This window comes from Euprymna scolopes, chromosome 7 (assembly GCF_053919585.1).
Source record: "Euprymna scolopes isolate OS-2025 chromosome 7, ASM5391958v1, whole genome shotgun sequence".
Taxonomy (NCBI): Eukaryota; Metazoa; Mollusca; class Cephalopoda; order Sepiida; family Sepiolidae; genus Euprymna; species Euprymna scolopes.
The window spans coordinates 132,774,799-132,787,852 of NC_136488.1; the positions used below are offsets into that span (position 1 = coordinate 132,774,799).

Here is a 13,054-nt window from a genome sequence, read left to right on the forward strand (position 1 = left end):
AAAAAAACGAAACAAAAAAAAAAAAAAAAACGAAACAAAAAAAAAAAAAAAACGAAACAAAAAAAAAAAAAAAAACGAAACAAAAAAAAACGAAACAAAAAAAAAACGAAACAAAAAAAAAAACGAAACAAAAAAAAAAACGAAACAAAAAAGCGAAACAAAAAAGCGAAACAAAAGGAAAAGGAAACAAAAAACGAAAAGGAAACAAAAAACGAAAAGGAAACAAAAAACGAAAAGGAAACAAAAAACGAAAAGGAAACAAAAAACGAAAAGGAAACAAAAAACGAAAAGGAAACAAAAAACGAAAAGGAAACAAAAAACGAAAAGGAAACAAAAAACGAAAAGGAAACAAAAAACGAAAAGGAAACAAAAAACGAAAAGGAAACAAAAAACGAAAGGAAACAAAAAACGAAAAGGAAACAAAAAACGAAAAGGAAACAAAAAACGAAAAGGAACAACAGAAACAAACGGGCAAAATACTGAACGGGGCAAAATTGTGTTGGTCTGTTAAGAAACGTTCAAAACAATTACGTTGCAAAGCGCTCCACATTTTTTATTTTACAAAAGAGAAACGCTTTCATTTTAGAAAAAAAAAAAAAAAATTAAAGTGCTTCTGGTGAAAACCAGAAGTACTTTGTTGAAAACCTTACCTGATGTTCTAACAATTCCTGATAGTTGGGTTGGAATCGGACCTGAAACGACGGAGCATTAGCTATAAGGATGGACATACTATAAATTGTGGTCGAATACAGTTAGAAAAAAAATAACTCCAAAAATAATGACTTCCTGATAATTTAGTTGAAATCAAGGCCGAGACTTAACTAGCTGTTGTACCCACCCAGCGTTGCCCTGGATGTAGCAGATTTTAATGTTTGCGCATTTTTAAACTTAAGATAATCAACTATTATATTCTTTAATTTAAAATTATCCATTTGCTAATTGTTTTTTTAAGATGATTTTAATATTTGTTTGGACAAAAAAAAAAAATTGTAGCTAAGTATGTTGTATTGACAATAACATGGTAGAGCAATAAAAAAAATGAGAATGGGCTAGTCAGAACAGATTTATCTTTAGTTCACCTTTGACAACTAAATATTTTCGTTTTCTAGCCAAATAGAAAAGTTACTAGCCAAACACACATGAGTTTTAGAATATGATATCTTTGTTTTGTAACGAGTATGTACATCATAAAGATTTTTTTGTGTTTTTAAAATAAGTGTAATTCTAAATATACAACAAATTTTATGTTAATACTTGAAGGTATAAACATTCTAATTTCTTTCAATGTTTTTTTTTTTTTTTTTTTAAACAGCCTTCGTTAAATAAAAAATAGTACATTGTTCTATTAAACTTTTATTGTTAAATAATTTAACTTTGTTCGCCTTATTAAAAAAAAAAAAAAAAAAAAACAAAGTTGAAAAGATCTTTTTCACTCAGTAGTGAGCTTTGGAAGATTGTCAGTGAAAGAAATACAATCGCCAAAAGATAATCGTTTCATTATTTCTAGTCGCCACTTTGAAAAATCACTAGCAAATGCGACTGTTTCACTCGCAATGTAGAGACCTGCAGAAGCAAAATCCGATTTGTCAGTTTAAATACTGGGAACTTCTACATTACACGGATGTCAGCCATTGTTAGAGGGCGATAATTCTAATTTCTTTGTCAAATAACATGGCAAATAAATAAACAAGATTTTTTTTCTGGACACAAAATATTTGAAAACCAAAACATTTATTGCATAAAAATATATCAATATATAATTGTAAAAATATTTGAGAATCTGTCTAAGAAAATATAATAAAACAATTTTTGAATTAAAGCGACATTGGATTACTCCGTCCACCCGAAACATTTTTTGAATTAAAGTAAAATTCCTCGCCCTGAACAATTTAATTTAAATGAAACATTTCGAATCAAAGCAACAATAGATTTTTTTTCCGAAACTTTTGAATTAAAGTGCAATTGTGACTGTAACAAAATATAGTTTTAATTTCTTTTTTTATGACACCCGTTGAAGGGTCAACAATCTATATATTCTATAAAAGTGTGTGTGTGTGTGTGTAAATTTCCCGACACAATAACTGTCAATTTTCAGTCTACAGACTCGAAATTTGATATACAGGGTATGGAGATTTGGGAAAATCTTTGTAATCCGTTTTCGGCCAAAAATTTGAGTTAAGGGGTCAAAGTTCAACGATTTGACCTTTAAGAACTCTACCAAACTCCTCCACCAATTTTGGGTATAAACAATTGAAATTTTAGATATAGGTTCCTTGGACATGGATCTAACTTAATAACTTAATTTGAGCCCAAAACAAATGCTAAGGGGTCATAATAGGGGTCAAAGTTAAACAAATTGACCTCTGCGGTCTCTACCAAATTACTCAGACAATTCCGGTCTAAACATTTTAAATTTTACATAAAGGGTATTCAGAGATAGGGAAAGCTTTTTAATCGATTTGGGTCGAAAAGCTGAGCAACCAATATATGAATGTATGTATGTATGTTTGCATGTCTGCGTAAAACTTTCGACAAAGGCGACGGATTTTCACAAAATCAGTATCGTTTTGAAGCTCGACCCTTCAGACGACAAATACCGAAAAATTAGCTAAAAACATTAATTTCTTCACCCTCAACTGGGCACTTTTCTACAGGGAGTGGTTGCTTTTTTTCACTGATATTTTCGAAATTCATCCTCTCTTTTCGATTGTCTAGCCTTAATTTAAACTTATGTCACTTCCGGTTTGGCAGTGATTGTAACAGCAAAGACGTCGCGTTTTTTTTTCCTCCTTTGCAGTACGGGTTCGAGCCTGCCTTCCTACTATTTTTTGTTTTTTTTTGCTCAACACACATCTCCAAACACCCGGGCAACGCCGGACACCCATGCTAGTATATTATAGTTTTAATTTTTAAATTGATAAACAATTTGAATGGAGAGAAGCGCCACCTTATGACAGTTTAGTGAAATGCACCAAAAACAGTGGCGCCGTCCGTGTAATGCAGAAGTGCCAAATGCTGTTTGAGTAACCAGCAGAATGTTATTGCTGTCGATCAAGCATGGGCACAGTGTGTGAACATATAGAAGTGAAACCTTGTCAACAAGAGTTGACGATACATGCATTGTGTGAAGAGAAATGATGCGGGAATGACATGATGCGTGTGTAATGCGAGTTTTAAAGATTTGATGAGCACAGAGAAGGCTTAAATCTGGACAGCGGAGAGAGGTGTGCAGAACAGGCGACTTTGTTGGTTTGGAAAGAATGGAAAGGAGGGATAAGAGTGATTGGGCTAGTAGATTTAAATTAAATTGTTTTTATTCAAATACCTCTTTTATATAAAGAGAAATCATCTGTTTGTGCGCATGTCTGCTGAAAACTTTTGAAACACGCATCGGACCGAAAGAACGATGTCTCAATCGAATAATATGTGAAAAAAAAAAAAAAAAAAAAAAAAAAAGGTCAATTATCTATATATCTATAAAAGTGAACGTGTCTGTCTGTCTGTCTGTGTACATTTCCCTATGCAATAACTGTCAATTTTTAGTCTATAGACTCGAAATTTGAAATACCGGGTACTGAGATTTGGGAAAATCGATGTGACGGGTGTCAGCCAGAAATTTGGCTGTTAAGGGGTCAAATTTCAACGATTTGACCTTTAAGAACTCTACCAAACTCCGACAATTTTGGGTCTAGACACTTGAAATTTTAGATATAGGTTCCTTGAACCTGGATCTAACTTAATAAAGTGATTTGAGACCGAAAGAATAAATTTTAAGGGGTCATAATAGGGGTCAAAGTTTTAAAAAATAAACCATTTTTTTTGTTTTTTTGCTTTTTTTGCACAGCATACACCTCCAAACACCCGAGCAACGCCGGGCACCCCTGCTAGTTTACTATAGAAATAGACGTTTGCAATGAGGGAGAGTAGCAAAAAATCGTTCCTATGAAGGGCGTACAATAAGTAATGCCCCTGACCCATTTCCAGTTGTCTGATCTAGCTGAAATTTTGCATGTGCAATGATTTATATCTCTACAGGTTATGTGGCAAATTACAGCTCTGAACTAATTGTGGTTTCTGTTTTACAGGTGTTTGAACTGAGTCAGGTGTGAAATGGAGCCTGTTGAATGACAAGCAGTGATCTGGTTTTTGTATTTGAAAGGACGCACACCACAGGAGACTTTTGATGAAATGAAAGAAACTTATGGTGATAATGCCCCATCATATGACCTTGTAAAATGCTGGGATCGTGAATTCAAACATGGCCGGAAGTCTGTGGAAACAGCTCCCAGACCTGGTCGCCCCCCCCCTTTTGCCATTGATGAGGCATCTGTCCGTCAAGTTGAGGCTGCCATTTTGGAAGATCGGCACATTACTATTCGCCAAATAGCCCAAGATGTCAAGATTAGTACAGGGTCTGTGGAAACTATCATTCATGACCATTTGCATATGCATAAAGTGTCTGCCAGACGGATTCCCAGGTTGCTCACACCATTCCAGAAGCGAGAACGCGCCGAGTGCTCGAGGATGAATTTGGAGATATGCCAAGAAGAGGAGTCAAAGCTTTTCAAAAGACTGATTACACAGGATGAAATCTGGGTCCATCACTATGATCCAGAGACCAAAGCCCAGTTGATGCAGTGGAAGCACTTGGACTCACCACCTCCAAAGAAGACAAGGGTGCAGCCCTTCGTTGGCAAGGTCATGCTCACAGTCTTCTGGGACCAGAACGGCAAAGGGCACCACATTTCCTGGCAAGGGCACCACAATTACAGGAGCCTATTATGCTTCACTTTTGAGGAAATTAAGGGAAGCTATCAAAATCAAGAGGTGGGACAATGCTTCAGTCCACAACTCTCATGTCGCCAGATCAGAAGTACAGGCGTGTGGTCATGAAATCCTCCCCCATCCTCCTTACTCTCCTGACCTTGCACCCTCTGACTTTCACCTCTTCCCAGCCATGAAGTTGTTTTAGAAAGTAAAGCCTTTCCCAGATGATGCAGCCTTGATTTCTGAAGTCATGTCGTGGTTGGAGGACCAACCTTCGGTGTTCTACAAAAACGGTCTCCAGAGCTGCATCAAACAATAGGAGAAATGCATAACTCTGGGTGGTTCCTATGTAGAGAAAGACTAATAACTCTGCCAAGTTTTGTTGCTCTACTGCTGTGGGAAGTGGGTCAGGGTCATTACTTATTGCACGCCCCTCGTACATGAGTTAGACAACCATGCATGCGCGAATGACGTTCTTTCTTGAATTGGCTTAAATAGAAAAAAAAAAAAAAACTTAGCTGATTTCATCATGGAGCAGTGGTTATCGAGGCCGATCAGGTTTCACATTCGCACCCACGTAATGGGCATTGTTTGTTTTTCCGATTTTTAAAGGAAAGTTTTAACATTTAAACAGGGTTATTTATGCCATTGTTTTCGTTTGCTTCTTTATTTTCTTATTTTTCCATCATGTTCGCACCCATGTAACGGATTTTTCTTTTTCCAATTTAGAAAAAAAAAAGTTAACATTTAAATAGGGTTATTTGTGATTTTTTTTTCCGTTCGTTTTCTCCCTTTTATTTTTCCATCGGGTAGCCATACTCTTTTTTTTTTTTATGCCTGGCCCTTGCTCAATATCCTTACTACACCACCTTTACACATCCAGGCAATGCCGGGTACCCCCACTAGTCTATTATATAGACAGCAAAGTGTGTGTTAGTATGTGTGTGTGTCCCCCAAAACTTTCGACACGCAACAAAATCGGTTGCGTTAGAAAGATCTATCTCCGACAATAAATATCCAAAAATTGGCCAAAAGCACTAATTCTTTGACTGACAACTGGGCCGTTTTCCCCAAGGAGTGGTCAGTTTTTGCGTCAACATTTTTGCAAAGTCATTCACACATCACGATCTTGACGCACGTATAAAAGACATTATTTCAAAGGCCCGTGACGTAACAACTCATGTGGACAAGACGGCTTTGCTGTTTTTCACTTCCTTTTTCTCTTAGCATTACAGGTTTGAGCCTGTCTAATGCAGCTAATTTAAAAAAAAAAAAAAAAATAAAACTTCTCCACACTCAGGCAACGCCGGGTACCCCTGCTAGTTGAAATCACTGGCATGTGAGTCTATGTATAGGTTGGTTGGTTGGTTGTTTTTGTTTTATGGCATATCAACCCTTTTCAGGTTATTTAATGCCGAATCTGGTGATTTTGAAGAACAATTTTTTTAATAGAATATATTTGATTTTTGCAAGTCAGTTTCTATTTAACCCATATTTGGGACCCTAACAGGTACTACCACTCCAGGTCAGAGTGGACCTGGGAGCAATGGCAATTAAAGGGTGGCTCCACACTCCCCAGAGCCCGCAAGCTGGGGCCTCACCATTGGATATAGTTTAAGGTCTATGTATAGGAGAATAGTTTGTGACCTAACCAGCTATGATGGTCGAAAATTGCCCCAGAAGGGGGCTAATGAGAGCCGAATTAGAGCTTTTATTTAAGTGAATAATCCCGGAGTATTGCCAGATGACCTTGCTAGTTAAAAAGCAGCTTGATCGCGGATACGAAATACATGAAGAGAAAGAAACAATTTCGGAAACATTAACAATATTGCTTGTGAATGATTGTTTTGTGTTATCCAACCATATTTTGTCTAGAAGTGACCTTAAAAGTCAAGGCTGTGACTGGCCTGTGTGAGAACCCACACAATGGAAAGGTTTGGTTGCTATCAGAAAATCACCTAATTAATATGTATAGGTTATGTGGCCAGTTAGCCAATCAAGGTGAATCAGAGTATAGCATAGTGAACATGGATTGGTTGGATGGCAAACTCAGACCAGCCCAGACCTTACGAGATACCTCCATTCAGTCTCGAAAGACAAAGGATACCTCCTGTAGGTGCAGCTGTGCATGTAATTGTAAAGCAAGGGCTGTACAACCACACCTCTCCTGAACCCACCCTGTTTGAGTCCAGTGCCAAGGAGAAGTCTAGAATGACTGGAAACAATGCTGAGATAAGCGGAGAGCACATACAGCACCTGTAAGTCCCAAATGATTACTAATTGAGTACTGATCAGATTCAACGTTGCTTAACTTTTAACCAGTGTGTCAACTTGATTATGCCGTATAGACTTCACCCAATCCTTCATTTAAAATAGCAGAAAAAAAACTCAGTTACTATCTGCTACCACTCCATGCGAAAACACCCCGTTCACTGACCGACCGATAAGGAAAGAAATCGGTTAACGTTTTAATTACTATCGAGAGACTGCTAGTAAAGAAAATACGGCATCTATTTTAAAAAAATTTTTTTTTTTTCCTGTTGAAGAGTGTACATAATTACCAATTTTTTTTATATACTCAGAATTATTTTAATACTTAATCCTTCCAAAGAAAACCAAAACTTGCATGTTGAAGTCATCTTTTTTTCAGTGAACGGCTGGCAAGAAAGAGCGGATTGCCCAACTACTGCCCGGCATCCGGCTTGCAGCATCACATCATGAATTGAAACCACCTAGGACTATACTTGTGTAACTGGTGAACACCACGATCTGCCTTGTGCTATATCTTAGCTGAGGGAGGCCGGGTCTTCGTGTTATAGTTACATCAAAAACTAAGCAAGACAAGACAAATGGAATTTATTTAGGTCTGAAAAAAAAAAAAAAAAAAAAAAAAGAAATCTGCTAACATGATCTTTATTATATAAAAGGAACTGTGTGTGAGTTCGTTCCCTTTGGACTCGAAAACGTTTGGGCCAATTTTTATAAAATTTCCCAAGAAGGTACTTTGTGCCTGGCAGTGTTCTTAGATAGGTTTTGTGTCTGAATGTATTTGATAAGTATCGATAATCAAAATAATCCGATGAAAGAAGGAACAGGCGATTTTGACCAAAGTTAACTTACGCAGCCTAACATCACAAGTGCATTGGAAAAGTTTTATTATCACAAGCTGAAAGGCCCGATATAAAATCAACAGTAGGTTCTTTGATAAGAGTGCATTCAAAATGAATGCTTCTCTTTAGAGCACAATTGAAGCATGATACTTGACTTTTGCATTTTAAACTTTTAATTCAAGCCATTATATATAAAACAATTAAAAAAAAAAATCAACAGTAGTTTCTCCACAGTGCAATGTAAACTACAATCTATTGTGGAATAAGTCACTGTGGATAGACATGAAGCCATGAAGCTTGCTCTTGATGCACTACAGTGAGTCCCCAACTAAAACAGCAATCTATTTGATTGAAAAAAAAAAAAAAAAAAAAAAAAAAAAGAAAAAAAGGGTTTTATCTCCGATTTCGATGGCAATAAAAATATAGAAGTGTGATTTGGTCATACAATCCCAGGCAATGTCGGGTCTCCCTGCTAGTTGAACCTAAATGAATGTTTTCAATTTATTTACCATACCTATATTACCATCAATAATGCTCATTGTTTAAATAAACAGTCTTTTCAAATATATAAATATATATATATTGCTTCATCAGGAACAGTTTCATGCACTTTTAAACAGGTTCAGCTTTAATAAAAATACACGTGTACAATTGTTTTGTTTTATACTAGCAGTCCAGCCCGACTTGGCTCGGGCTCTATGTACTGTTCATAACTTTATGTGCATATATATATTAAAAAGTTTTACTCATGTCCAGGTAAGCTACATTTAAAATTTCAAATATTTAGACCCAAAATTGGCAAAGGAGTTTTGTAGAGTCTGCAAAGGTCAACTCTTTGCACTTTGACCTTTTGGCAGCCAAATTTTCGCCCACAAACTGATTAAAAAGCTTGCTACATGTTTGAATACCCTTTATGTAAAATCTTAAATGTTTAGACCAAACATAACATTGGCTGAATAGTTTGCTAGAGAACGCAAAGGTCAAATCTTTTGAACTTTGACCTCTTGGCAGCCAAATTTTTGGCCAAAAACTGATTAAAAAGCTTGCCCTATGTCTGAATACACTTTATGTAAAATTTCAAATGTTTAGACCAAAAATTGGCCGAATAATTTAGTAGAGACCACAGATCAAATTTTTGAAAACTTTGACCCCAATTTTGACCACTTAACATTTGTTTTGGGCTCAAATCAAATTAAAAAGTTTGATCCATGTCCAAGTAACCTACATTTAAAATTTCAAGTTTGTAGACCCAAAATTGGCAGAGGAGTTTGGTAGAGTTTTCAAAGGTCAAATCATTGAACTTTGACCCCTTGACAGCCGAATTTCTGGCCGAAAACGGATTAAGATTTTCCCAAATCGCAGTACCCCTTATGTCAAATCTCGAGTCTGTAGACTAAAAATTGACATAGTAGTTTGGTAGGGAAATGTACACACAGTTTTAGTCTCCCCTCCAAGGCCAGAGGTTTTGGTGAAATAAATATTTTGTAATTCATATGTAAAAAGAAAAAAGGACTGATTGAAATATTAGAAAAGGTGCAGTATCTTTCCACCCACAAAAAAAATCGATTAAAATTACCACTATTATAGGGTTTCGAGGGTGCTGAAAACAAAAACAGTTAAAATCCCACGAAATGACTAATTTCAATGATATGAAGAAATTGTAGTTTTAAGTGGGGGGGGGATCACTTTCCTACATGAATTTAACATAAAATAACTACCCACCTTATAGTCAAGTGACCATAAAGTAGGTGCTCATTTTACATTTAAAAAAATATAGAAAAGTGATCCCCTACTTGTTTAAACAATAATGTGCGACCTTAAGGACAAATGTCACATAGCTTGCAACACAATCCAGGTTATTAGCTTTCAACGAACCTTCATTTGTTAAACCTGATCAATAGTCACCAAGATTTCAAACTTATAAATTGCTCAAACTGTGAGCGTGTACACATTTCCCTACACAATAGCTGTTAATTTTCAGCTCACAGACTCGAAATTTGATATACAGGGTATGGAGATTTGGGAAAACCTTTGCAATACAGTTTCTGCCAGAAATTTGGTTGTTAGGTCAAAGTTCAACGGTTTGACCTTTGAGAACTCTACCAAACTCCTCCGCCAATTTTGGGTTTAAACAATTGAAATTTTAGATATAGGTTCCTTGGACTTAATAACTTGATTTGAGCCCAAAACAATGTTAAGGGGTCATAATAGGGGCCAAATGTTAAAAAAAGAATGACCTCTGCGGTCTACTAAATTACTCAAACAATTTCTGGTCTAAACATTTAAAATTTTAGATAAAGGGTATTCAGAGATAGGGCAATATTTTTAATCGGTTTGGGGTCAAACATTTGAGCTAGCAATATATAAATGTATGTATGTTTGCTTGCATGTCTGCCTAAAACTTTCAACAAAGGCGACGGATTTTCACAAGATCAGTATCGTTTTGAAGCTTGACACTTCAGACAACCAATACCGAAAAATTGGCTAAAAGCATTAATTTCTTCACCCTCAACTAGGCACTTATTACAGGGAGGGTCGCTTTTTTCGCCGATATTTTCGAAAGTCATCCCCTCTCTTCGATTGTCTAGCCTTAATTTAAACCTATGTCACTTCTGGTTTGGCGGTGGTCATAACAGCAAAGATGTCACATTCTTTTCCTCTTTCGCGGTACAGGTTCAAGCCGTTTTTTTTTTTTTTTTTTTTTTTTTTTTTTTTTTTGCTAAACACACACCTTCAAACACCCGGACAAAAAAAAAAAAAAAAAAAAAAAAAAAAAAAAAAAAAAAATTATATATATATATATATATATATATATATTAGTGCTGGTATGATTAATCGGAATCGTAACAATCGGAAGATTTGAGGGCATCAGAATCGATATCAGAATTGGAAATATTGGTGCCTATTTTCAGATGCCAAATCTATTCTTTCAATTATTTAAAAAAATTTTTTTTTTTATTTGATTTTGTTTAAAGTAAAACTTTCCATTGCTGGTAATATTAATAAATTAGTAAATATTCATTGGTTTTAAAATACCAGTAAAACTAAAATCGATAGATCATCCTCCAGAACAGTAATTTTGACGTTTAGGAAAATATCTGCATATTTAACATGTGTTTTTACGAAAATCGGGGAAACTAATCTTAGTTAAATAATTAGAGATTTATAAAGAATCGGAATCGGGAATTTAGCACGGAGTCGGTAATTGTATTGGAATCGTCCCATCACTAATATATAAGTATACAGGAAAGACAAAAACACATCTATTCGTGTGCCTAATTTATATGACTATATTTGTTCAATAGTTTACAAACGTTAGGTGCGCTACTACAGAATTTGAACGAAACGAACAGATCTTCACGAAAAAAAAAGTTAAAAACTACCGGTTCAAATTCTGTAGAAGAACAATGTTTAGCGTTATTTGTTGGTAATTTTTTATTGTCCTATTCTTCTATACCATGGTATTGACTGGTAGAATGCCAGGATCGAAAAAGCAAGGTCGACCAAGATGCGCTTTGATGGACAACTTGATCGATTGGACGGGATTATCAGCAAAAGTTGAGCTGTTTCGGAGAGCAATGGTCGCCAACTCTGATGATACTTGTATAAGTAATAGTTTTGCCGGTATGAAAAATGAAGTAACTTAATAAAAACAGTTAAAATATTATCTTCATTAATTTTTACAACTCAAGTTTTAAAATTAAAATATATTAATATTAAATATATGTAATCTAAGTTACGTATCAAATTAACAAAAAAAAAAAAAAATTTTTTTTTAACTTACGGTTGCCAGATGTTGGCAGTTCTTGCTTATAATGCTGAGCATCAAGAAAATGTTAAATACCAAAAAATCTAATTAATGCAAGCTTAATTTTTGGTTTTAACTTTCCAATATTAAAGACATACACAGGTGGAAAAATGAATACAGACAGAGACGCACACAGGTGAAAAAAGACTCGTATGCAGAAAAGAAAAAAAAAAAAAAAAAAGACGTGCACAAACACACAGGAAGAACACACACGCACGCACACACACACACACACACACACGCACGCACGCACGCACACACACACACACACACACACACACACACACGGAAAGAGAGATGCACACACGCGCATATAGACGGAAAGACGTACACACACGCACACAGAGGGAAAGAGATACACACACGCACCAGCGGAACGCGAATCTGTTTCTGTAAAACTGAAGTCTAAATGAACAACGACGCAAAAGAAAAAATTGAATGCTGTATTTTCTGAATGTCAAATTTGTATGGAATTTCATAGAAATTTTCTGTGACGATTGAAGTTTTACAAAACCTATATCGACTCTTCGCCATCCCCACTCCAAGAAAAATAAAATCCGATTTTTTTTTTTTTTTTTTTTTAAACGTTAATAACCCTGGAAAATTTAATTTAATGCTTTTTGGTGTGTGGATGTGGGATATTAACTATTATAAATTTAACGCAAAATGATCACCCACTTCCTCACCCGGAAACATTGATCAGCATAGAACAGAAACAGCCATATTTTAGCTGATCTTTACAACTCAGCGTAGTTTATCTCTAAAAAAATTTGAAGTTTACGTTTTGGGCCTTTACGTTTCAACATCCTTCAAACATATCCACAAAAAAACAATTAAAACAAAAATAGATTTTATTAAAGTGTGGGACCTCTTTCCTTATATAAATTTAACATAAAATGAGCATCCACTAATTAGCTATAAAAAAAAAACAAAAAAAAACTGTTAACTTGAAGAGTCACCACTTATCAAGACCCGGAAGCCACTCAAGGATAAAGATTAAGTGTTATGTAGATAATGAGATAAGATCAGTTACGGCGGAACTTGGATAAGGCTAGATTCGAGTATTTAGCAGAGAAGCCAACAACAAAGAAAAGGGACAAAAATTCAAATACATAAATGTTACCAAAGGCAAGATAAACCACTCTTCTACATACCTTGATAATTTTTGTGTATTTTAACGGGATTTTAATCGTTTATTCAGTTGGGAAAACAAGTAGTGTCGAGTAGGCAAGTTTAGCGGCCAATCAAGATGGCCGACGAAAGCATGCTGTCTTCAGAGCATCGATAATGGTTCAAAAAGTGCAAAAATTAAAATACCGACAGTAATCCATACTAGCGGAGTCTGGAAATTCCACAGGGGACTCGTATG

The 13,054-nt window shown here is 35.4% G+C and overlaps 1 protein-coding gene across 8 annotated transcripts in view; it reads right to left on the reverse strand.

Annotated features, from left to right (window-relative positions):
• LOC145279947 (follistatin-related protein 3-like) overlaps positions 1–13,054 on the reverse strand; it is a 221,894-nt gene that overhangs the window by 190,175 nt on the left and 18,665 nt on the right. For 5 of the 8 annotated variants that reach the window (XM_080131550.1, XM_080131545.1, XM_080131546.1 and 2 more), the window contains exon 3: positions 651–692. The exons of the other annotated variants lie outside the window; for them this stretch is intronic. In XM_080131550.1, coding sequence (XP_079987676.1) covers positions 651–692 — 42 coding nt within the window. The remainder of the gene's footprint in view (positions 1–650; positions 693–13,054) is intronic. 8 annotated transcript variants of the gene reach the window in all.